The sequence below is a fragment of the Ascaphus truei genome, chromosome 4 (assembly GCF_040206685.1).
Source record: "Ascaphus truei isolate aAscTru1 chromosome 4, aAscTru1.hap1, whole genome shotgun sequence".
Lineage (NCBI taxonomy): Eukaryota > Metazoa > Chordata > Amphibia > Anura > Ascaphidae > Ascaphus > Ascaphus truei.
In genome coordinates, this window is record NC_134486.1 from 339,438,227 (window position 1) to 339,464,142 (window position 25,916).

At 39.0% G+C, this 25,916-nt stretch overlaps 1 protein-coding gene across 1 annotated transcript in view; it reads left to right on the forward strand.

Annotated features, from left to right (window-relative positions):
* COL21A1 (collagen type XXI alpha 1 chain) overlaps nucleotides 1-25,916 on the forward strand; it is a 313,124-nt gene that overhangs the window by 79,778 nt on the left and 207,430 nt on the right. The window contains exons 4-5 of the mRNA XM_075598156.1: nucleotides 14,466-14,634; nucleotides 24,398-24,614. Of these exons, the coding sequence (XP_075454271.1) occupies nucleotides 14,466-14,634; nucleotides 24,398-24,614 (386 nt within the window). The remainder of the gene's footprint in view (nucleotides 1-14,465; nucleotides 14,635-24,397; nucleotides 24,615-25,916) is intronic.

A 25,916-nucleotide genomic window follows, 5' to 3' on the forward strand; every position in this document is an offset into this window, starting at 1 on the left:
CTGGGGAAGATTGAATTACAACTGAAATCTTGAAAGAAGCTGTGGAAAAAATAGAGCAAATCCTTGCAAACTCTTTGTATGCTTTATATGCTACTTGAAGGTAAAATCCAGAACAATTGAGAAATGTTATTGTAATCCTATTCCACAAAAAAGTGATAAAGTAGACCTCACGAACCAGACCAATCAGTCTACTTCCCAGAATTGATGTCCCAAAGTAATTACTGTATTACTCTCTACCACTCAATTTAGTATTCATAGATTTTGAAAAGCATTTGATTCTGTCTACACCTTAGTGGTTCAAATGCAATAAGAAGACAAAAGGGGATATTTTCATAGCTGCGAGTTTGTCTTTGTCAAACCATGGGGTTTGACATGGTCATAAATCGTGGAATTAAATTTGACAATTAGTCATATTCTTTATCACAAATGGTAATGTTTAAATTGCATCTATTAAAATGGAGAATAGTAGCAGTTAAACAGCCAAAGATTGTACTTATTTTTAAAGCAGAATTAACATGACAAAAACTCACATTATACCTATCTTAACTAAAGGTGGCGTTAGCTCCATCCACACACTAAAATATGTTTTTTTTTCTGGAGAGTTAGACAGAGAGACTGGGAGAGGGGGAGATTCCTATGTTAGTAGATTCCCAAGCACTATATATATATATATCCCCTCAAACCTTCCAATACATAACATACAGCATGGAGAGACACCTGTGCTTAAAAAGGAGCACACCTTAGATACCTGGGAGATATGCTAATGGTATTGTCAGGAGAGTGGCCATGAGTATGATTAGCTACAGGTACTGTATAAGCAGCAGAGCTTTCCTGGCTTTCTTTAAAGCGGAACACTCCCACTTTCTGGTTGCCAGTTCAATGTGCCTTGTGCAAAGAAACGAGCACACCTGAGATACCTGGAAGATATATTAATAGGATATGCAGTGTATAGGAAGGAAGCCCAGGAAATTACTGTCCATGAGTTTTATTAGCTATGCTTTGAGCAGTAGAGCTCAAAAGTATGCTGTGACAGTGGAGCTTTCAAGCAACTTGTTTTGTTCAATGCTAGAGCTGCGGCCCCGAATACCAGTGTTTGTGGATTCTCATTAGGCTTGTTAGTATACCGTAGGTCTTATTAGTATTATTCATTGTTATTTGTAAAGCGCCAACATATTCCACGGCATGGTACAATGTGGGTACAGAGGTTTGATAATGACATAAACAGAGTTACATACAGTACAAATACAAGTAAGGACAAACAGATAAAAAAAAGGTTATGAGGGCCCTGCTCGTGAGAGTTTACAATCTAGAGGGAATGAGGGACAATGTTGAAACAAAAAGGTAAAGGGGGTGTTTATTGTGGGATGGAGTGCTCCTTAGATTGGAGTATTATCCAGCCTGACAGCTGATTCCATTAAGGAGGAGCGAGTTGGATGTTAGATGTATGCCAGATAGGCTTCCTTGAAAAAGTGATTTTTCAGGGAGTTTTTAAATATCTGTATAACCCCTCTACTTTTAGCTCTTAGACATGATTGTTGCTGAAGTGGGGGCCTGAGTCATTATTACTAACTTACTGGGCCACACGTGGCCTACCGTCAGATGATCAGAAGAACACAGACACATATGGGTGATATAACTAGTTTCTTTATGCCTTACTAATCTGGGTACCCTGTGATCCTCTGCCGAGCATCACTACACACAGTACACAAATACAACACAATCCCCAATTGTCTAATGTTTAAGTTCCTTACATATGTAACCCCCATACTGTACATACACCTCTGACCACACACAAAGTAACACTACAGTAAGTGATAATTATGGGCTCCTACAGTAGGTTGAGATTCAGGCTCAATAGCAACTATGGTTACGAAGCAGATATCTGGGGAAACAATAACCTCAGATTTTTAAACATCATTTTGCCAAATAGGCTAAGGGGCCTATGCTATAAGCGTTCATAAAAAAAAAAATCACCGGGCCATTTAAATCATTATTTTTTGGAGCGTTGCTATCACGGTATCCAGAAAGCCTTGATTATCTGTGATTGCAAAATTCCCAAAACGGGCAAGTAGCCAGTGACGTGATAATCGCCTCACTGAAAAAGCCTTACCCGACGATTTCTTTCAGATGCAGAGAGAGCTGCTTATAGAGAGCCGCCTCTCCCTGTTCAAATCTCACCCAAAATGAATGATTTTTAATATACATTTTAATACTAGTGTAGACGAGCAGGGGATCTCTATAGCGGAACCAAGTTGATTTGAGGTCCGGGACCCCCTGCGAGTTTCTGTGGGCCTTCGGGTGGTCCCTGTGGATGTCTCGGGGTTCTCGGGTGGTCCCCGCGGGTGTCCGGGGGTCCTCAGGTGGTCACCAAGGGTGTCTGAAGGCCCTTGGGTGGTCCCCGCGTGTCCCTGCTGGCCTGCAGTACCAATCCTGTGGCAATTTTTTTTTGCCAACATTTAAATAAATACAACTCCATTCCCTCCCCCCCCCCCCCAGCCCCCAACACATACAGTACAGTAATGGGCAAAATAACTATTATCCAGATATGGATAATAGCTCATTTGCTCATTATAAAACCAAACATTAGCCAGCCAGCATAAATAAAGTAAATACACCTTTCTACTTACCTCTGCCATCATGAAGGGCATCCTCATCAGCATACTGCAGGTCCATGTCCTCTGATGCCAGAAAGAATACATGACAAAATACAATCTAATGGCCCCTAACCCCTTAATCACCTTAGCAGTTAATCACTGCTATAGTAATTAGGGGGTTAACCCACCCTCCCCCACTACCCACCCTCCCCCACTACCCACCCAGGAGGCCTAACCACCCATCCCGGGGCTACTATACCCACCCTGTACCCATTGATTGGCATAGTGGTACATTATACCCATATAATATGGGCATGATAAGCCACTATAGCAGCCAATGGTCACCCTAATCAAAAAGCATGAATGCCAAAAATACACAATAATAAAAGATATACACAAGCACCTAAACACCCCAATTCAAGAAATAAAAGCACTAGCCAACCAATGAAATAAATAAAAGCACTAGCCAACCAATTAAATAAATAAAAGCAGTAACCAACAAAACAATTAATTAATTTTAAACAATAGCCAACAAAACAATTAATGAATTTAAACCAGTAGCAGAGAAGTAGCCAACAAAACAAATAATTCATTTATAATGCTTACCAATCCTAAAAGGTACTAAAAACAAGCCATCCAAATTCCAAACAATTGAATCCAAACAATATAAACAAATAGAACAAAATTACAATCAATTCAAAATAAGCATTTGCCTTATATTTTATCATTTTATTTACCGATTCAGTCTTTTATCGCCCACTTATCGACGCTTATAGATTCGTAGTAGGCATTTTGGCCAATAAGTGCTCGATAAGTGGCTTATGAACGCTTATAGCATAGGACCCTACATTTTTAAAGCTTCCAATGACTGAGCTCCAGATCAGAACCAACGCTATTACCAAAGAAAAAACCTGTCCTGCGCTTCAGCCACACAGCAACTGCACCAAGGGTGTCAGTCCGTCATGATCCTGGGTATATGGGAGCAACTAAATGACCCTAGAGTGACCGGAGTGTATGGAGAGGTAAATAAAGTTGAAAACTCTTACCTTTGTTCTCCACTCCGGTCTGGGTCTTGCTCTCTTCTCCCTCCAGCATCCGCGTGCTGCCTTCAGTGCGTGCAGATAGGTTTGTGTTTGTTGAAGGCGCTACTGTGCATGACAGAATTGCTCAAAGTCCCGGATGATACAAAAAACTTTATTGGCACAGATGCATAGTGGGGCTACACCACGATCTCCTCCTCTACGCGTTTCACCCTTAGGAATAGGGCTTCGTCTTCGAGTGAGGAGATGTGGTGATGCCTGAACATTTATAGCTAAAAAAAGCCCGCGAAAACGGGTAATAATGGTGGTTAACCCCTTCATGGAAAAATATATTTAACACAATGCTATGTATTAGCGTAGTATATCATTCAAGAGTTAGCCTGTTGATGAACATAAAAGGTAATTACTACCCATAGACTAATATATATATATAACGCTATTACCAGCCTAGCTCCTGTTATTAGTTTTAAATACTTGGACATATGGTTTGACTCCCATTTAACTTTTAACTATCATGAAGCCAGGGTCATGTGTGATGTATGAATAGCTCCAGTTAGCTTTAACTCAGCCCTCTTTCCAAAGCACACCAAGTCCTGCTATATTTTCTTTGCTTTATTAGGAAAGCAGCAGTAAATACAGGCACTTGTGGATGTTATGTAGTTGTGAGTTTGTAGTTAAGGACAGGTAAAAAGAGATGGCCTTGCCATAGGAGTGTAACATGAAGGTACTCACTCAGCCAGAGTCAGGAATGAAAGGAAGTGTGGGGGAATCTTGGTAACAGGAATAGTCTTGGGGGGAGGGCAGAATAGCCCATTCTAGGAGAGATATCAGAGGCTGCAGTAGCAACTCACTGACTACATGCCCAGAGGCAGAGATGGCAACAATGTAATATATCACACAGGCACAGTGTGTGTGTGTGTGTCTGTGTGTGTGGAGCAAAATACATGCAGCTGAAAATGAGGAAGCTGCAAAGGGGGGGGGGGGGGGGTGGTGAACAGAGAGAACAGAAATGGGAATACTTGTTCCATGATATTAACATTTATGATGCACCTTGATAATCTGATATCAAAAACCTATGTCAAACTAGGTGTACTTTATAGGAACAAATCCTCCCTAAGTCTGCTGGTCAGAAAGCGTATCGCACAGCAGATGCTAATGTCAATTATCAACTATGGGGACATAGTATATGGCTCAGCACACCAAACCCACCTTTCAAACTTGATACCCTCTACAATTCAAAATGCCATTTTGTTCTCCAATGCAACTACAACACACATCACTGCGAAATGCTCAAAGAACTATATTGGTCATCACTTGAGTCCAGGCACAAAGTTCATCTTTCCTGTCTTGCCTTCAAATACTTTCTGGACAAGCTACCCGTCTATCTGATCAAGCTCCTCACCCCTACCACATGCAGCACTTATCACTTGAGATCTGACTTCAAAAGACTGTTCATGGTCCCAAGATTCAGCAAAGTATCTGGCCGCTCCTCCTTCTCTTACTGTGCACCCCAAAACTGGAACAATCTACCGGAGACTCTCACAGCTGCCCCCAGTCTAAGTTCTTTTAAAACTAAAGCTGTCTCACATTTTAATCTGGTCTGTAACTGTTACATACACCTATAATATGTATAATCTTTAACTGTGCATGCAATGTCTTGTATATAATGTATACCATGTTCACTTATGTAACTATGTGTAGCCAGGTCTCTCTGGACTACTATTCCTTGCCTTAAGTTCCACTATAAGTCCCCATAGGTTGTGGGCAGTGTGGGCAGGATTCCTAAAAGGGAATCCGTCCTAATGTTCAGTGTGTGATGTTACAATGTTCAGCAGGTATGAACAATAAAGTTATAGTGGCCTCACACTAAAGTAAGGGGGGCCTATGACAAGAATAGGGTGACTTACTAGCCACTCCCCAGGGGAGGAGAGGGCTGCTCTTCTATATAGTGTAGAGCAGTGAGTGTATGTTAGATCTGGTCTTCTCTGAGAGAGTTCTGTCTGGGATAGTGATCAGAAAAGGATGTTCTTCTGGCAGAGATGACAGAGTATACAGATACTGCAGAGAGGTCTTCTGCTAGAGAAGTGACTGAGACTGAGTCAAAGAAGATATAGGGTGCAGTGATAATGATCCAGTGAATGTACTACACATACTACTGCCAATAAACTTAATTCAAAGCAACAATTGGTGTAGTCCTTGAAGCATGGTAATGACTAAAAGAAAGAAGTGTCCATAAGGTGCATCCTGAAACCTCAGGATCCTCTTGGACTGGAGGCGCTGACCACTGAGGAAATCACGACAAACCTGTCCTGATACTCCCCACACCACCGCAGAGATCTCCGGCCTTCTGTTTGCCTCATAGGTCTGACCACAGCAGCCACAGAATACACCACTAGCAAGACCATTTCCCAGAGGGTAGGGGAAAGAGGGCTACATATGTATTTGTAACCATGTATTATTTGTCATCATAACTCTATGCCCAGGACATACTTGAAAACAAGAGGTAACTCTGCATGTATTAATTCCTGGTTAAACATTTTATAAATAAAAATATAATGTAACACACCATAGCAATAAATCAAAACAACAGCAAGCAAACATAATTCAATAGAAAGAGAAAGGGAGTTTATTCACCAGTTGTTTTCAGTACATTGTCCTGCATCATCATTGGTAAAAACTACAGTCTGTGACAGAAGCGCACACAATTCAGATGAGGGTGTGGACTGGTAGGCTGATTGTGCCCTTCTTTTAATAATCCAGCAAAACCCAAAGGAATTGAGCCGTGCCCTTAACTTTTATCATAAAAGCATGTTTGGCTCATTAGAAGTTCGAAAACACAAACGGGATATACTGCTCACTTATAGTATAGAGAAAGGAATGAAATATGGGTTTGTCCACAAATGCTTAGAGTAGCATCGGGTGCATTCAATGAGCTGAATATGATAGTTATATCAAAAATTAGAAGGAGAGGTGTGTGTATCACCTACAGTATACCTTCTAGCTAGAAGCTCATTTATTGAAGCACTCCTGCGACTGTTAAAACATAACTTTTATTAAGTCTCACATAAGATAAAGTCTACATACATAAGAAATAAAGAATACAATATTCATTAAAATGGAAGGCAGCTAGCTGCAAGAATTAGTGTGAATTGCAGGACACATTTAGATACCCCAATAGCCCGTCATGTGAACCAATTTTATCAGGGGGATGTTAAATGTCTTTCATTTATAGGCATAGAACATCTTAGAAATAACATACGCGGTGGTAATATTGACAACCGGCTGCTCAAACGTGAGGCAGAGTGGATCTACCTCTACTCTACTTTATGTGACAATGCTTTACTAGCCACTAAGGTAGCCAAAGGGATATTTAGTGTAGTTTGTTTTTATTGTCGTAACCCCTTTGAGTCCTGTGGTGTACCTTGGTAAACAGAGGCATCAAAGGGGTTCATATTATTTCTACCATACGGTTCTGTAATAATAGCCGTCATAGACACCTATAATAAAAATATTATTAAAGCGATTGTGATAGGGTAATTAACGCATTATTAATGGTTGTGTTAATTCCCACATCGCGACCTATTGTTAAATATTGCTCCCGGTAGATTATTACCATAATGATGATGTGCACAATCATAACATTGTGGTAATAAGACTTTGTTATTTTATTTTATTTCTAACCGATATTAGCTCAGTTTAACAAAGTTTGATATATCCAGGCCAAAGTCTTGAAATGATTGCATATTGAAAACATCTGTCCTCAAGTTGAATAGGGTAATACATTTGTGGTATAAGAGGTACAGTATGGAGTATGGAAACAAAAGAAAACAGCGCACAACGCCAAATAGTGAAGCAAATTCAACAATATATTATAGAATTAAAAAGGGGGTAATATAACTGCGTACATGAAAAAAGTTGGTAAAAGGCATGTAGTGTGTATCACACTGTTTACCACTCGGCAGCTGTTAGCTGTAGATTCAGGTGCTTGCTTCCCTCTGCTGCTGCAGCTCAGTTGATTCTGGGGCAGGACGTCAGTCTTTTCACTCCCAAGGGGATTTCCCTTCATGCAGCCAGGTTCAGCAGCTGGTACTGGGGCTCGGTGAAATCGCTCCTGCTTCCTGGCCGATATGAAGCTGCTCCTGTACCTCGGCAGGTGTATCCTCTGCACAGAGGTTAAAACGCAGCTTGCTGGGGTGCCCTCAGTGTGCCACGATGCAGCAGTGGTGGATTCAATAGGGAAGTTTGAACAGTCTTACAAAGTCTCTCACAAGTGTCCAAAACAGCACACAGGATGAAATAAAAACAGGACAGGCCAATACATAGACAAAGGCCAATGTAAGCAGATATAAGGCAATAGAATGTTACATCCAACTAGTTTCGTAGAATTAACTACTTCTCTTAGTGTGTGTGGGGTGCTGAGCCACCCCTGCGTTTACAGCTGCAGACGCCATTATCCCCAACACGGTTATGTGGCACTTATTATTTAATGTATAATTATCTCACTGTGGGAGTTGTGGTTTAATTTTTTATAAATTTTTTATCACTAAATTGATGGTATAGTCACTGCACTGTATATATTTATACATTTAAACTTTATAGGTAGTGAGGTAGTAGCGCACAGTTTTGTTTTTTGTGTTTACAGTATGGAGTAGATTACAGTTTTCCCTCTCTCCTACACTTCCTTTTTTTCCCCCTCTCTCTATAATCTTGCATTCCTGTACTCTCCAACGTAAAAATGTCAACAAATAAGTTCTATCAGCCCCTATGAGGCTTCCTTCTCTCCTCTTTACAGCAAAATTAGCAGGTATTTTTGTCCTACCACTTAAGAGTGTAGGTAGGCTCTCTTCTTACTGGGGTTGTTATTTTTCTGATGCATCCTGGTACAGGTCACCTTCAGGTTTTCCTATTGCTGGGTTCTAAGCCCCCAAATGTTACAAAACATTTGTTTGGCCATTGGAGAGCAACCAGGTGTAGTTTTACCAGTGGTCCTAGCCATTGGGCTAAACATTAATGCCCAATGCATACTGTATGTGACATTTAGCGGCAAGTCGAGCCCTCCTGCTTACTTAAAGATGTTTTCGCTGCTGCCATTTGATGGTACAACAGTCTGGTGTGTGAAGGCCAGGGTTGTGGACAAAGGCTATGCTGCCTAGTACTCCAAAGCCATAGCATGCCTTTAATTAGTTAAATAATCTATTAAGATCCTCTGTGGAGAGTTCTGATGCTTTAAAATTGGAGCAAGACATCCCTCTATGATGTTATGTGTGCTTCAGAAGCAGGTAAGTGCCTTGTTTTGTTTCTTTTTAAGTTACTGTATACAGGTAAAAATTGTTTGTTACTGTTTTTGGTCAGCTCTTAGACCTTGGGCGTGGTCCTTTTGGTGCACAATACTCTGCTGTGCAGTATAATTAGCTAATTGTATGTATGTATTTCTTTATATAGCGCCCACAGTGTACTCAGCGCTTTACAAAAAAGACAATACAGTACAGGGAATTATAGTACAATAAGTACAACAAACAAAATCACAATAGGAAAGGGAATCCCTGCCCTGGAGATCTTACAATCTAAGCAGTATGTTAGGAGATTTATAGACAGTAGGTGAGGGAATAACTGCAGTAGATGGGAGTGCCAGGTCACAATGGTTGGTAGGAGCGACTGTGGGTGTGGGGCATTAGCCATAAGTCCAAGTTAATAAAATGCTTCATTTAGGATGTGATTTTGAGTTTTGACTTAATGGTAGGGAGAAAAGGTGCTTGGCGTATACAGAGTGTGAGGGACTTGGCAATATTACGGAGGAAGAGACACATTTTATGAATGTGAATGGAGAAGGAAAGTGAGGAGTCAAATGTAATTCCTAGACAACGTACTTTGGTGACAGGATAGATGGTAGTACTATTTACTGTAATGGAAAAAGTGAATATTAGGCCAGTTTTAGGGGGCTCAGTTATAGACATTAAGTTTAGACATTTTAAGTCCACGAGGATAAAGCCAGGAGGCAAATCAGTGTCTTGGGACTAGATTGCAGGTGTGAGGGTAGGGGTGGATAGATATATCTGCGTATTATCTGCATAGAGATTATATATAAAGCCGAAAGAGTGTACGAGGTCACAAAGTGATAGTGTGTAGGGAGAGAAAATCTCAGAGTAAATAATGGTGTCTGCCCCCTGCAGTGAGCTTGGCTATGAGTCCTGCTAAACTGTATTTGCTCTCTGTGATGTCCCCATGGCTATCTGTGGGAAACCGTATTGCTCTGCTGTTGCGTAGAACTGCTTGTTGCATTATGTGTTTCATAATACATTTCTCAGATTTAAGTATGATTTTTCCCCCCATTGCAACAACATAAGCCCACCTCTTTCGTAAATCAATTGTGAGATTGACAGTTTTATAACAGTAAAAAAACTTCTACAATTACAATATTTAAAAACTTTCCCTCAGTATATAAACTCACTCATAACGTCCCTTCTCTAATATTTAGACATTCAGTACATGAGTCACATTAACAGACTTTGGGGCTCATGATGGACGCAACAAGACTACTACTGACCGTTTTAATCGTAAACTTGAGTGACAGATGGGGATATCTGTCCTTGGCACCTCTTATCCATGCAATGTGTGGTGTCAGTACAAGACACTCTGTGCCACTAACACACACGTGACTCTTAGCATGTTCAGCAGACGACATCACAGGATAGTCTCATTTTTAATAAGGTCCTTCAACTGTGTGTCACCTCCCTCTGGAATGCACAACTAATTCTTCACAAACCATGAGGCTTCTTTGGAGGCTTACAGAATAGTATGGGGTAAGCATTTGACCCTCCAAACCCCAAATTTGTTACTTTTATTGGGCTATCTAGGATACTGTAGCACCCCCCCAATTAAGTTATCTTTGAAGTCCGCACAGACCCAGAAAAGATCTTGACCTGTCATATACCCAATATATTTTATTTGTAAACCCAAAGTGTTGTACTATTCACCCCTGAAGCACCAGATGGATTAAAATATATAATATCTCATGATAATATCATGACAGTAAGTATGGGGCAAAATTAAATGATACTTTTTTATGATAGTGTTTGGTATGTCTTATGTTTTATAGAGAACTAATTATTATGGAAGGTGGTAAATATGATTAAATGTGGCTCTCTAGGAATGACTATTGTGGAAGATTAGAATATAATGATTTGTGCCATTTGAGTGTTAGATGTAAATTGAATGCCATTTAATAGTTTACAATTTGGTTCGTTTAAACACCCCAGACTAGTTGTTCTTTGTCACTTACATACTGTAGACTTACTATTTAAAGGGGCAGTCCAAGGAAAACTTAAAAAAAAAAAAAAAAAAAAAAAAAGCTGCTGATCGATATGTTCTCCCACGTTTGATCAGCAAAGATCTTGCTTCCTAGGGTTCACGTAATGGCTACCGTTCAGTTTCAATCCTTCAGTCAGTGTACCTTAGCAGCTAAAATGTATTCTTATATTACTAAAGGTTACATTGTTGTGGTATTGTGGCAGTTTGCAGTTTGTAGTTCAAACTGCTGGGAATATTGTCAACAAATCATCACAAACTGGAAAGTGTTGCAAAGATCTTGCACTGCTGGGGAAGTGGGCTAAAACTTGCTAAAGAAATAAAAGGATGCTCAGTATATTAAAACGCATTAAAAATGGCATTAAAGTTGAATTTTAAAAAAATGTAGTAAGAATGATCTAATTTATTTAAAAAAAAACACATATGTAGGATATTGCATGGATTGCTGCATTTTAAGTGTTCTCATTCCAAAGAAACATGTTTAGTAAGCTGTTTTTTTTAGTATAGTAGTTTCATTAATTCTAAGAAGAAGAAGAAGAATGCATATACGGTATGGTAATTTATAAAAGCTGTAATATTAATCTTAATTAAGTTAACCTTGTTTATCAGAGACGAAGGTATTAAATTCCTGCCTATTAAAATCTGCCTATGTCGGAGATGATTGATTAAATCTGTAAAATCTTTAAATATTTTAAAAATATTAATTTTATCTAAAAGAGCTGGGAGCACATGGTCTGGGTCCGTTAAGGTCAGTAAAATATCAACATAGTCCAGTGATCTTCTTCAGGAATTTACTCAATTTTTCATTTACTATATGCCGTACATGGTTTTTAATCACTAATATTGTGGAAAATATCCATCAAATATTTTTGTTTTAATGTTGTTATCTAAGCCTTACATTATTATTATTTAGGATAAAAAAAACCAGTAGCACTCAAACGGATGAAAAGTAATAAACAACCTTTGCCCAAAACAGCATCTCCAAAGTATGAACTCAAATAAAAACTATAATGCATGACTGTGCTCACACAGGAAATATAAAACTGAACAGTAGTAGGGAAGAAATCTCCTAAAGTACGACACGGAGACAAAAAGGTAAAAATATATGAATTTATTAGAACAATATATCAAAATGCACTTTTATTGGACACCTCACTAAAAACAATGGTAGGATTCCCTAAGTTTCACACAGTTTAAAAAAATGACACAGTAAAAATCAGCAGTTAATAATATAACCTTGTGACTTGAGGGAGTTTGCATATAGGACCTCCCAGAGCAGTCACAGGTTACCCGGGTATAATCCCAAACACTGTGCAATAATAAACTTATCTAATATATGGTCAGAAGAACATAATACTAATATAAGTGGCACACAGTATGAATCAAAAAAGGTTAATTGTGTGTCATAATACAAAATCTGAAATGTCTCAAAGGTAAGTCCAGGTAATGACTTTCATAAATGCTGGAAATGCATGTTCAGAACCCGAGAAACACTTCAACAAATCTGCATGCTACAAGCAAGATGTCCTGGGAGATAGACACCAATTGTTAAGCAGCCATGGGGTCCACCAATCTGAAACACACCCAACAAACGTTTCACCAAATGCTTCATCAGGGGAGCTTAGAGGTCTGTCTGTTGTGTGTGTGTGTGTGTGTGTGTGTGTGTGTGTATATATATATATATATATATTCTCCTCACATACTGATGTCATCAACCCATAGATACATGTAAATAGACACCACATTATTACCCCCACACCCCTAAATTACAGGAAATAAAGCAGAATAGTTAAAGAAATCCAGTGAATAATAGTTCTTCATTAAAGCCCGCTGGTCTTATGGTATTTAACAGATAGATCCAGTGGCTTTCCCTCTGTAATAACAGTTTTTCAGCAATACTACCTCTAACTAATCCCAACATTAACTTTTTCAATACGAAAGGCACACAAAGTCTCAATGTTATCTTGGTGATAATCAGGAAAGGTTTTGCCTATACTCATATCGGTTACAGGATTTTTAATACTACCTGCATGTTCTAAAACATGCCTTCTCAGTTCACTAAAGGCCATGCCAATATAAAGTAAACCACAAGAACATACCAAACCATAGATCGCATTCTTACCTAGGAAATTGATGTAATCAGGAATTATAAACTCTTTTTTGGGGCACTGCAAAAAAAAAAATATATATTCCCTTTCATACAGTAAATTAACAAGCTTTACAAGAACTGCAATGATACAATCTTTTAATTACAGGATGTATGAATTTTTTTTACACATACCATGGCTATAGACTAAAATTGTAATAACTCTAGAATTTAGAAAAGGTCATAAATCATTCAATCGTATTCAAAATATGCCAGTGCCTCTTTAATACATTCCTCACATCTTGCTATTGTGCATTATAGGTTGAAATTAACTGTACCATCTGTTCCGTGTTTTTACTATCCTTATTTTTTATTGGATTAGAAGGAGATCACGTTCAGTATTACATGCTCTTTTAAAAGCCTTTTTAATACAACCTACACTATGGCCTCTTTGTACAAACAACTCTGACAGCTCTCTGGCTCTTATTAGAAAGACTTCTTCACTAAAGTACTGTAGCTGCATTTAAGACACAAAAACTGTCCCACTGGAATTCTTTTCTTAAGGCTTGTGGGTTGTGAACTAGTGAAATGTAATAAAGTGTTTGTTGCTGTGGATTTTCGAAACATATCAGTCTCAATATTTCATCGTCTGACAGAATAATCTTGGTATCTAAAAAGAAAAAAATCTGTCAGATATATCGAGTGAGATTTATGTTAATCCTTCCAGTTTAAGGCATCAGTAAATTCTGGAAATTCCTCTCTACATCCCTGCTCTAAAAACAGCACATCGTCTATAAAACTAAGCCATCATTTAATATGAATATTATTTAGCCAGGTTCAAAATCACATTCAAATTTTTTTTTAATTTCTTGTTAATTTTGTTGCCAAAAGATGACACCTTTTGGCAGAGCCACAATAAGCCAGTTATGCGTGGTGATTGGTGGCACTTCCAACAATTATCCAAGTTTGATACTCCTGCTCTGTGCAACCTAAGTGGTGTTCAATTGTCTCTATTGATATTATTTATCTTACGGTTTTACTTTTAAGATCCAGCAAATTAGAAATTATGCATTACTTAAGGTAACGAAGGAATGAAGATGCTTGTAAAAAAAAAAAGTGTAATTAGTTAGAGAAATTAGTTATTAATATTCATGTTCTTCAGCCTTCCAGTGTCAGAAATGGTATTACAAATCCACAATAGTTGCCTTATGACTGCTGAGGAGAACATACAAATATTTTAAGATATTAGTTAAATTAGTTTTAGTTTACTGGTATATATTGACATTATATTTAAGAAACAGTGACGCTTTTTTTTTTTACTAACATCCCATTTAATATTTTAAGAAGCTGGAAAATTCACATTTGATGATGCATTGACATATTAACCTAATTATCACTCTGGCCACTAAATGTGACATTGTGTTGTTGTTTGCTTTGCAGAATCTGTTTGTCCAACAAGAATTCCAGTAGCAGCTCGAGATGAAAAGGGATTTGATATTCTTTTAGGTTTAGGTATGAATAAGAAAAAAGCCAAGAGAGTGGAAGGTTCCATGCCTAAAGCCAAAGCTTATGAAGTAACATCACAGATTGACCTCACTGAATTCACAAGGTAAGACACTTAATAGGAATTATTATATATACATACAGTACACATTTTGGATCTTACAGAAATGTTTACTGTTTGTGGGACTGGTAAAGTAATCATTTTCAGAACTGAATGAGTTAATAGCGTTGTGATTCCTTAGTATTAGCCATATTATTTCACACTCTTTTTTGTGAGTGTTTGGACATGGTACATTCCACTAAACATACAGGCTCATATTTTCCAAGGATGGGCATGTTCACCGGTTCGAAATCTGAACTCAGCAAATTTCTACTTTTACTTCGAAACTCTGAGTTAAGCAGTTCAAGAATGAAGTCTTTGGGGCTTAATCATTAATGGGCGATAGCACCGATTTGGTGTCACCACACGGAAAGCTCCATTAATGCCACCGGGACTTTCCGCATGGTGGTGCTGAAATCGGCATTATCACACTTTATTGAATAAACCCATTGGAGTCTAAACAGCGAGTTAAGATACCGAACACATTTTCTAATCCAAGTGAAATACAAAAGAAAACAAATAAATGTAGCCATTCGATGATTTGTTTTTATATAAAAAGGTTCACATTTTTTGATTTGCACACGGAAAAATGAGACAGAGAAGACAGAGAAGACAGAGAAGACAGAGAAGACAGAGAAGACACTCCTTTTTCTCATGGTCTCAGTTATTTTAGATTTTGCAGTAACTTTCTTTATCTAATCTTTAATTTGCCATTAGTTATTATTTAAAAGTTTATTTAGTAGGTTTTTGAAGCGACACTTGTACTGTACAACAACCAGCAGTACTAATAATCATTTAAATTAACCTTAATTTATTCAGCACTAGTCTTAGTGTTTTGTTTACCCAAAAGGTAACAGAGGATCTCCTATTTTTGGAATTTATTTAAAAGCACATGGGAAAAATCTGGTAAAATTATTTTTAATAAACAATACCTTCACGTCATTCCTGAAGGAAATCACCAGCTGTTCATTATTTTTCTCAGGATATCTTCTGATACTCCTCTGTTTAGGATAATATCTCCTGCTAATAAATTGTAAAGATGCTCCATAGATAAATGCTTATACTGACTATAAAGATTAAAAAAACTGTAATGAAGAACAGTATAATTGAACATAGCTGTCACAGTGGAAAAGAGAGAATATCAACATTGACTCATAAGGTACTGAGCTATTCACCAAGTTCTCTACTTCCCTTGACTCCAACAAAAGCTCAGGTACAGTAGCGAGAGTGATAGAGATGTAGAGTGCATTATTCTTGCTTTTGAATCTGTGCTAGAGGCAGAAAAGCAGCGGGATATGCGTGTTTCTGATGTTAGAGGTGGTAGTGGTACTAAACCTGGGGAGTCAGTGAGGCAAAGCCATAACAAGGAAACTTTGACATTGAAAAGCAGTGTGACTACTCTGCCCCTGTGTATTGTGACAAACGGCATCGTCTGTGTGGTCCCGCCGCCTGTCCGGGCCCGCTTGAACACATTCTAGTCTTTAGGGTGAGTTCATAAACCAGATGTACCACACTGTTCCTTTACCAGGCTTTTTCTTGTTTTTTTGTTTTTTTCAGTCCCAGGCACTGGGACTGCAACAGGTTGACAAAAATACAAAACAAACCCTGCTCAACTGAGCAATAACTAAACTGAAAGTTTCCCTGACTCGGGTTGGGCGGCTTGCCCGCTTCCAACAAAATAAGGTAACAGCTTATAGGATAACTATGTAACCAGGTAAATTTACCACTACGGTAGGGGGAAAGATTCTTCCTTTCTCTTTGCTCACAGCAGACCAGCCTCTAGGCTCTTGGAGAGAGAAAGAGGAGCAGGAAACCAGCTTTAAATACCTGCTTCCCACTTAGCAGGGCAGGTGAAAGAAACCAGGCAGCAGCTAATCGCTGGTCTAAACAGGATAGAAGCTGTCAAGTATCCCAGGAGCCATACATACATACTGTATAGCATTGATCCCAACTCTGTGGTTTCTGTCACAGTAGGTATGTAAGTATATTGTATGTTTATTTATATAATGCCATCTGTGTACATAGGGTTTCGCAGCAGTAACTAACACAACAAAATAGAATGAGAATTGAAAAAGTGCTTCAAAAATAAATGTAAATATTAGGAAAAGGTACCCCTTCCCTGAAGAGCTTACAATCTATGTGTATGGAGGTAGGACTTACAGAGACAATATAAGAATTTTCTGGTAAGCCTATGCAAAGGGTGAGGGCATAAAGCTACTGAAAAGCCTAGTTAAAGAGGTGTCTTTAGAAATAAGCCTTAAAAGGGGATAGAGAAGGTACACCGTGGATATTTAGAGGAAGGGCGTTCCACATGTGTGGGCAGTGAAAAAGGTTTTATGCAGAAGAGGGGCTATAAATTATCTGGTTGAAGATAAGCAAGGTGATGGAACAGTACTGATAAAGCAAGACTGCCACCACCAGTCAAGGAGCATATTTGTATGCCATGGACAAAAACAAAAAATAGCTCTTCCACTGTCTGAAGCAGGAAATGTTTACTTCTTCCATGCTACACCACATTAAAAGATGTCCCTTTAATAGTCAGTCAGGACCAAAAAGTGCCATCATTGGGTAGTCCAGGTAGTAGTGGGATTTAAAATTATTTTTCAGAATCCTCTTCTAGAGCCAGACCTACAGCTTCTTTAGAAAATGCAATACTTTCACACTCATCCCTTTTGGAATACTCTCCTGATAACGATGGACCTCTGGAGATGATAAAGAGAGAGACCTGCTTGGGTCCATTGCACAAGCAGTTAATTGTCAGGGAATCCTTTTTAAATTAAAAATAAGGCCCAGATACTCAGAACTCTGTTAACTCGGTTAATGCCGGGATAAGGCACCCCAGCCCTAGCTGCCAGTACCGCTGGCCCACGTTAGCCATATTCTAATGAATATGCCAGGTATATATATTGCAATAGAGTATATACCTGGCATTTCTCTTCAAAAAGAATGTTTTAGCTCCTTAGAAGCCATAGTAGCCATGAAGGTATATTTCATGCATGCCTTCATTGGCACCAAGGAAGGGGTTAATATAAAAATACAAACACATTATGTACCTTACAACCCATTGTATGGCATAGAGGTACAACAGCTATGACATACCTGTACCTCCCCCCTTAAATCTTTGGGGTGACCTACATTTCTCCTGGGCTACCTACCCCCATAACCTCCCTTCATGTCCTCCAACAAACCTATCCCTCCCCCTCTACAGTACTGGTCATTAGCCTTACTAACCAAAAGGGACTGATAGGGTTAATGGACAATATAAACCCAATATAATGTACATTAATACAAATAACAATCACATAAGAAAAAAAATACTAATAAGTACATAAATAAGCAAATGTTGAAATGGTTAAGAACCCTTTGAATGTCAGTGGAGCTACCTACTGTAGGCTCTCTCAAAAGATGGGTACCTGAAAAAAAAAGTTTGCAATTGACCCATCCTAGTACACAGCCACTATCTTCATGGCTATGAACCAGTAAATTATAAATGGCTGATGACCAACTATTGAATTACAATCCAAAGGCCCGATGACCAAAAACTGCACAAAACAAAAAATTCATAATCAATCTAGGCCTCATAGCATACTTGTAATTCATGGCCTGGCGATGAGGGATCCTCATTGTCAGTGAAGACATTGATTCTCAGTTATTGCAGTCTCATTCTGTAAGGCTCTGCTATTTAATCCTCTTTCTTCATAGTATAGTAAATTCCGTCCAGAAGACGTCTCTGCAGAAAAAAAAAACATTTCAGAACTATGCAGATGTCAGCCAGGCCATAAAGATTTCCATCATGCATCTGTGTATGGTACTTAAACACATGTTTACATGTGGCCTGGACAAACTAAGGACTACATAACAGCCACTGCACATTGGATATCTTACTCTTCCTTACCATCTCCTAAAGAATCAGAAGCAGTTCCCACTCCCATGCGAGCTGCTCTGTGTATCACTGGTTTCACCAATAATTATATGGGTGTCTATCTTTAAGAAAAAACTAAAACTATTTATTGAAAAATAACTGCCCCAATTGGACTTTTCACATGCTTTATAGCTTCTGATAGTGGCACCAACATTATATGATCAATGTATGTGTCTTTGCAACTACATGTACATACATTTAGCTTGTTTTGTGCACAACATCAGCCTGATTGTACAGAGATTTCTTAAAAAATCACAGCAATGTACAGAAAATGCTGAAAGTAGCACACACGTGTGTGTATACTTCCATCTTTCTGCCACAGCAAGCAGAAAGATGAATGATCAGCCCCATCAGTTGTCCTCATCAGCTCAAGCAAGAGGTTGTAACCAGTAAGAATGCTAACTTTCACACGAGACTTCTACAGCAGAAGAAACCAATATCTAGCTACATGTCATCTCATGACATAAGGAAAGGGGGAACAGCTTTCTTTACTACCTCAGTGGAAACTGATGACCTGTGTGTGAAGTACTACATTTGGAAGTGGCCCAACGGGAAGTCGGTTTAAAAAATGCTAATCTGAGTCAATTCATACCAGTTATCCAGCTACTTAGAAATAAACTAGAGAAGCAGACCACATCCAGCAGGAATCAATGAGTTGTCAGCATTGTCAACAGTCTTCTGCGGTCCTTCATGAAGACCCATGGGTCACATGCATTTTAAAATCTGAACTCGATGTTTTAGCTACAATGCTAGATCCACAATTTAAAAATAAACTGCTTCCTTTCTCCCACAAATGATAGACATCAAAGCATATAAATAATCACTTGTGTCTGAAATGCAACACTCCTTGCAACTTGCTGAGGCTGTGCCACCTAAGCCTTCTGCTTTTCTAGCTGCTATAGCTAGACAGAGGAGATATATATGTAGCCAGGTTTCCACCCCCCCCCCCCCCTGGTTCCTCTTACCACGCTGCGGCTGGTTGTGCGGGCACTCCGGTACAGGGAGAGCGGCAGTGGGTGCTGCAGGCAGTCAGAGGGGCGACCAGGTTGGCATGATGCAGGTGAGGGCGCCGCCATCTTGGGCATAGCCGCGCATGCACGACACCTGGTGCATGCACAGTATGGCCGAGAGTGGTGGCCATTACAAGGAAGGCTCCACGAGAGGACTACATGTCCCATGAGTCTCTGGGGGGATAGCTACATGTGGCACAGCACAGCCAATAAGGCTACAGCTTTATCTGCAGGCAGAGGTTGATATATTCGGTGCGCTGCAGTCCACGCCAGTTGGAGCAGGGTAGGCAAAGAGAGCGGTAGTGTCCAGAGGGCAGTGCTCCTCTGGACAAGGCCTAGATTTCCCTTGCAGGCCCCGACCACCCTGGGCTTGTGGCTGCTGCAGGGAAAGCCCATGGTTAGGGACTTCCCCAGTAGCTACCTATAGTGAGGGTACAGCATGCTGGTGACGGACGCCACGTGGTGCGCAAGGCCTGTGGTCTGGGACCAGACCACTGATGACCTGATAGACTCCTTAAAGTGGGACACTTGAGAGGGAGTCCACCCCATGCAGGGGCGGACGCCTTCAGAGGAACAGACTGATCGTTTGGTTGTTCAGCGACACCCGGGTGCTGGAGTATACCAACTAAGTACATCCTTGAAGTTTATAACTAAATAATGCTTAGAAGGTACAGTTTATTTCTGTATTATGAGGAATAAACAATGTTAACAATTGTGGTAATAGGTGGTATCAATAAAACAAACTCTACTTAGTGAAGGAAACCTCAACGCGGAACATGAATTAGGTTTGTTCATACAGTATGAGTAGTGAAACCAGAAAAAGAAAGAAAATCAAGTGATTGCACTAACAGAAAAAAGACATGAACAGTAAAGAGTGAGAAAGGGAAAGAGAAAAAGATGCTGGGGAGAAGATAAATCAAATTGTTATAGAGGATGGACATGAAGAGGAAATAAAGACATGGGTGGAGGAGAGAGAGAAATGTTGAGGATTAAAGAAATAGAATGGCATGAACATGAGGAGATATTGTTTATTTGAGGGACCTTTGCAGAAGGTGAAAAGTGGGTTAGCTATATAGCTGTGTATTAACCCTTATCCCACATGCAGGTCACATGCTTACAGGTGTGCCATACGTGCAGTATCTGTTAGATGGGTACGTTCCCATAATTACAAGACACCCCATACTGTACATTAATGTAACCGAAAAAAATCAGTGAGAGAATCAGTTAGCAGGCAGTCTAATTTATCCACCTTTTGAGGATAGGGGCCAAAGGCCCTGACTGAGTTATATCGTATTTTGTTTCCTTACATTGATATTAATTATGCTTCTCTCTCCCCATTGTTTTATACCCCGAACCTATGATAGGGTTGCTCTTTTTCAATCTTTGAAGGTGCGTGCAGAATACAACACTATCCCACTGTCCTGATTATGTTTTTCAACCTTGTTTGTAGCTGCTTGCACTCATTCTTTCGTTATGTAACAATGTTTTTGATTTGGGTTTATTTTTGTATTCTAGTTCTTAAGTTTTTTTGTTCAACAAACATATGTGAAGACTTCATATTGACTCCCCAGAGCATGAACATGTCATATATAGGAGCCACATATGCCCATACCTATACCTAAAAAAACAAGCGGTTATTGTAAACAAATGAGGCTTCATACCAGTCTATTAAGATATTGGCATAAAGTATATATGGGTGGGATTTTTGAGCCCATAGCCTGTTGCTCTCTGAAAATACTTTTAAACAGTAAAGAATGATAAATAATGCATTTTTCTAAAGCCCTGTTAGTAGCTGTGTAATGCCTTTTTTATGGGAAAAATTGGAATACAGGCTTCTTACATCAAGGGTTATAGGGATATGGTGCTGAATGAGGTGTCTTGAATATAGTCACGCATGTGACTAACGAGCATCTACATTAGTCCAAAAATATCCCCAGCAGTGGGGAATCGTCGCCACGGGTCATCTCATTCAGAAGTAATGGACCTTGCAGCAATGCCAGGAAAAGACAAGACTGTCACCTTCAGGCTACATCTATATCTCATGTATATCATTTTTACAATTAAAATTTAAGGACACCTAATATTACTTCTTCCCCTAATGCAGGGAGGAAGCCAATTTTTACTGACAAACTTGCTAGTACTGGGTTTTCGGTACATGTGACTTACCTTCAAAGTTTAAATATGTCAGTGTTTTTTAACCTATAATTATATTGTGAAATTCTGAGGAACCCCAACCCTTTCTAATAGCGTGTCCGAGATCAGATGCATTGTAAGGAACCCCAACCCTCTCTAATAGCGTGTCCGAGATCAGATGCATTGTAAGGAACCCCAACCCTCTCTAATAGCTTGTCCGAGATCAGATGCATTGTAAGGAACCCCAACCATCTCTAATCGCGTGTCCGAGATTATTCTGTATTTGCTACAATTTTGAAATCACCTGAGCATTCTAGGGAAACGTTTAGGGATGCCCGCAGATTCCAATGAACACCTTTTAAAAAACACTGCACTATGCTTTTGCCATACCGCAATATGCATGGCAAAGCTACTGCTGAGTTACAGCTTGTCATAGCAATCATAAAGTGTGGCTTCACCTGTAAAAGCATTTTCTTTGGCTGTTTTTTTTTAAGGTACAATGTAACTCAATGTTTTTCTTCTTTTACACAACTATGAAAACATTATTGCACTTTGATCATAATTTCATTGTACTGGGAAAAATAACACAATTTCTTGCTTTCATCTCATTTTGGCAAACACACTAAAGAGCTCATCATGCATTTGTAGAAGTTTAAAATCAAAATGCTATTTTACAGGCCTACAGTAATAAAATGTAGGTTTTAATTTTTAGTAGTGTGATTATGAGCACAATCATAAAATACCATTTCTATACCATAAGCAGAAACATATTTTAATTTATATTTACATTTGTTATTTAATTCCATTATTTTTTTATAACCAGGGCTATAGAAATTATTTATAAATGTTGTTTATAATTCAAAATCAGTACTGGTCTTCAGGCATGTTATTCTAATGATGAAGTAATATTGCTGAAATTAATATACTGTTGAGATTACTGAAATGGACTGGGGAGGAGGTCTCTGGAGAAGGATTGAAGGTGATATTCTGTTTCCATTTTGTCTGTTCTGTTAGTGTTCATTTTGTGTGTAAGAATGTGTGTGTGGTGTAAGTGAGATTCGTTCACAGTAGATTTACGACTGTGCCTGTAGTTTACGCCCACATTTCTGGTATCAAGAAGTACCTGGTTCCTATAGAGAGCTGTTTTAATCAAGTTCTAATGATCTTTAAGATGATTGGTTTAAGAATTAACGAGTGGTTAGTACAGCAGTGCGCAAACTGGGGGGCAATCAAGATTGTCTGCGGGGGCACAGTGTTTACAGAGGCCCCGCACGTTTCCTGAAGGCACTTAAATTGTGCCGGGGAAGCGGTGAAGGCCTCTGTAAACTGCACTTACCTTGCTCCTGGAGACGCATCGCCATAGCAATGTGGCGTCAAATGATGCCATGAGGTCATGTGACGCCAAGGTAAAAGGTGTGGGGGGTGGGAAACGCGAAGAGACGGGCAGAGCCGGCAGGGAAAAAAGATTGGGTTAGTATATTCTGCTTAGTAACCTATTTTGAACAAAGGAATCAAAAATGTATAAAAAGCCTGGTTTGACACTCTTTTGGCAGAGACAAACAAACACAAATGTTCCAGCACTCACTGTCTCAAAAAAGATAATGATAATAAACTACGGAATAAGGTCCAAATAATAAATGAATTTAATGTAAACACAAGGACATTGTCTTGGAGTGATGTGTCACAATGAAAAAGGATACCTCGGGTGTAAAATTATGGGGAAAGGACACAGGGCAAGGGAGTGAAAAAACAAGACAAGGAGATTGAGGGGAACACAATATGGAGAGGAGGGTATGGTAGGGGGGCAACATTTCAAGGAACCTCTTCTTCTGACCCATTCCCTCTGTCCCATGGGATCAAGAGGTACTTCCCTTAGTCCCTCTTTCCCCAATATAACATCCAAAAATAGTCCCACAATAAAGATACAAATATCTAGCAATAGACTTGAACAACAGTTCAAAGGGATCCAAAAGGCAGCAAGAGTACCAAAATAAGAGAGCAGTATAATGCAAAAGCAGGCCGCATCTTGTCAATCAGCCACATGTATCCTCTGCACTCCTGCTGTGTAGGATGCTGGTCTCTTATTTTGCCCCACTACCATACCCTCCTTCCCATATTGTGTTCCCATGCCTCACTTTGTTTTGTTTTTTCCCTCCCTTGCCCTGTGTCCTTTCCCCATAATTTTACACCCGAGGCATAATTTTCATTGTGACACATCACTCCAAGACAATGTCCTTGTGTTTACATTAAATTCATTTATTATTTGGACCTTATTCCGTAGTTTATCATCATTATCTTTTTTGATACAGTGAGTGCTGGAACATTTGTGTTTGTTTATGATGTTAGGGGAATTAGGGTCCCCTAGGTTCCTATTGCACCCTGTAACAAGTGTAACAGTCAGACCCCCACCCAATCTCATATTGGCCCACTGGGTGTAATCTGCTCCCAATTACATGTATGTGTGTTGTGGTGCACCTGCTGGCCACATGCTCCCGCTGGTTGGTAATGGGGAATATCACCATGACAGGCATCTGAGGTAGTGTTCTGAGTCCTACTTCCTGGTAAAACATTTTATAAATAAAATATTATAGCAAACATTTAAAGAAAAGGGTCCCAATGTTTGTTTTGAGTGAAACAGATTGTTTTAAACAGTATTTTTTGTATATATTTTAAATGATCATAACACATTGTTTCAATTTCATAGGAATATTTTTCCAGAAGGTCTTCCTCCTTCCTATGTATTCATTTCCACTCAGAGATTTAAGATCAAGAAAGATTGGGATTTGTGGAGAATATTAGCTCTTGATGGCACCATTCAAACTGCGGTTTCCTTAAATGGGGAGGACAAAACATTATCATTTACTACAACTAGCCTAGTAAATGACACCCAAGTGGTTACATTTACTACACCTGGTGTTAAGGTAATGTGCAAAACTGTTTTATTTATTTATAATATAAAATAATCCTGGTGTTCTGTATTGTGAAAGAAAGTCAGGAAGGATCAAACTTTTTTTTATAGCAGTATCTACAGTACTTGTTTTCATTCATGTTACAGTATGTGTTGATATGCAAAGTATAATTAAAGATGACATATTTACTTAAATATAATCCTAATTGACAACATTGTAACAGTTTAAGCTTTAAAATCTATCATATGCAAATTATAATTCTGCAACCAGATCTTATAAGTGGAAACTTGTTCAAATTGTGCTGAAAGTTATGCTACTTTTTAGACACACAATAAATTCTGGTGAGTAAAAAAATTACATAAACTCTCCATCATACAATGTGAAGCAATTAAAAAAAAAACAGTTGTGATCACATGCACATGTCACATATAGGGCTGTAGCCCTGCCTTTCCCCATTATCTCTTAGTATACAAATACTTCCACTGCAGCAAGGGATTCTGGGTAATGACATGCAAATGAGCACTCTGTGTGTCACTTTTCGCTTCTTTTCCAAATTTAACATGGATCCCCGCCTTATTACACAGCTTTTTCAGCACAACGTGGGTTAAAGAAGTTCATAGCCAGGAAACCTACATTGAGTGCGCATTTACATGCCATTAACCAGAATCCCTGGATGCAGTGGTAGCATTGTATGCTAAGAGGTAATGGAAATGTGAAAGGGCTCACAAGTAGTATTTTCCTTTGCTGCTACTTTTTAAGAAAATTCTGTGTGCTTAAAAATACATCACCGTCTTAGAAGCTAGTTGGTCTGACTATGAGATACCTTTGTAAAAAGATTTACAGCACCAGGATTGATAGAGATAAAGAAAAAGGGAACTGTTCATCCCAAGGACAGTATATATGACACATGGTCATCCATTGATATTGAAGGGAGATTTCACCAGCAGCAAAGGAAAGGGTTCTTTACAGTAAGGGCAGACACATTGTTGGATTTACTAGGTATGGAGACTGATGGCATATACAATAGATATATTTAAGAAAATGTTATACATCTTTATGGAATGGAAATGTATACAGGAATATACCAAATAGGTGAACATGGAAAGGAGGTTGATCAAGAAAGAAATCTGATTGCCATTAATGTAATCAGGAAGTATTTTTTCCCATTATGAAACATAAGCAGATCGTGTTTCAGTGGGGTTTCCTTTTACCTTCCTCTAGATTGAAATACATACAAATACTGTATATTAATCCTATATCAGTTGTCTAAATTGAACATAGGTTGAATTTGATAGGCTCCTGGTTTCCACTCTG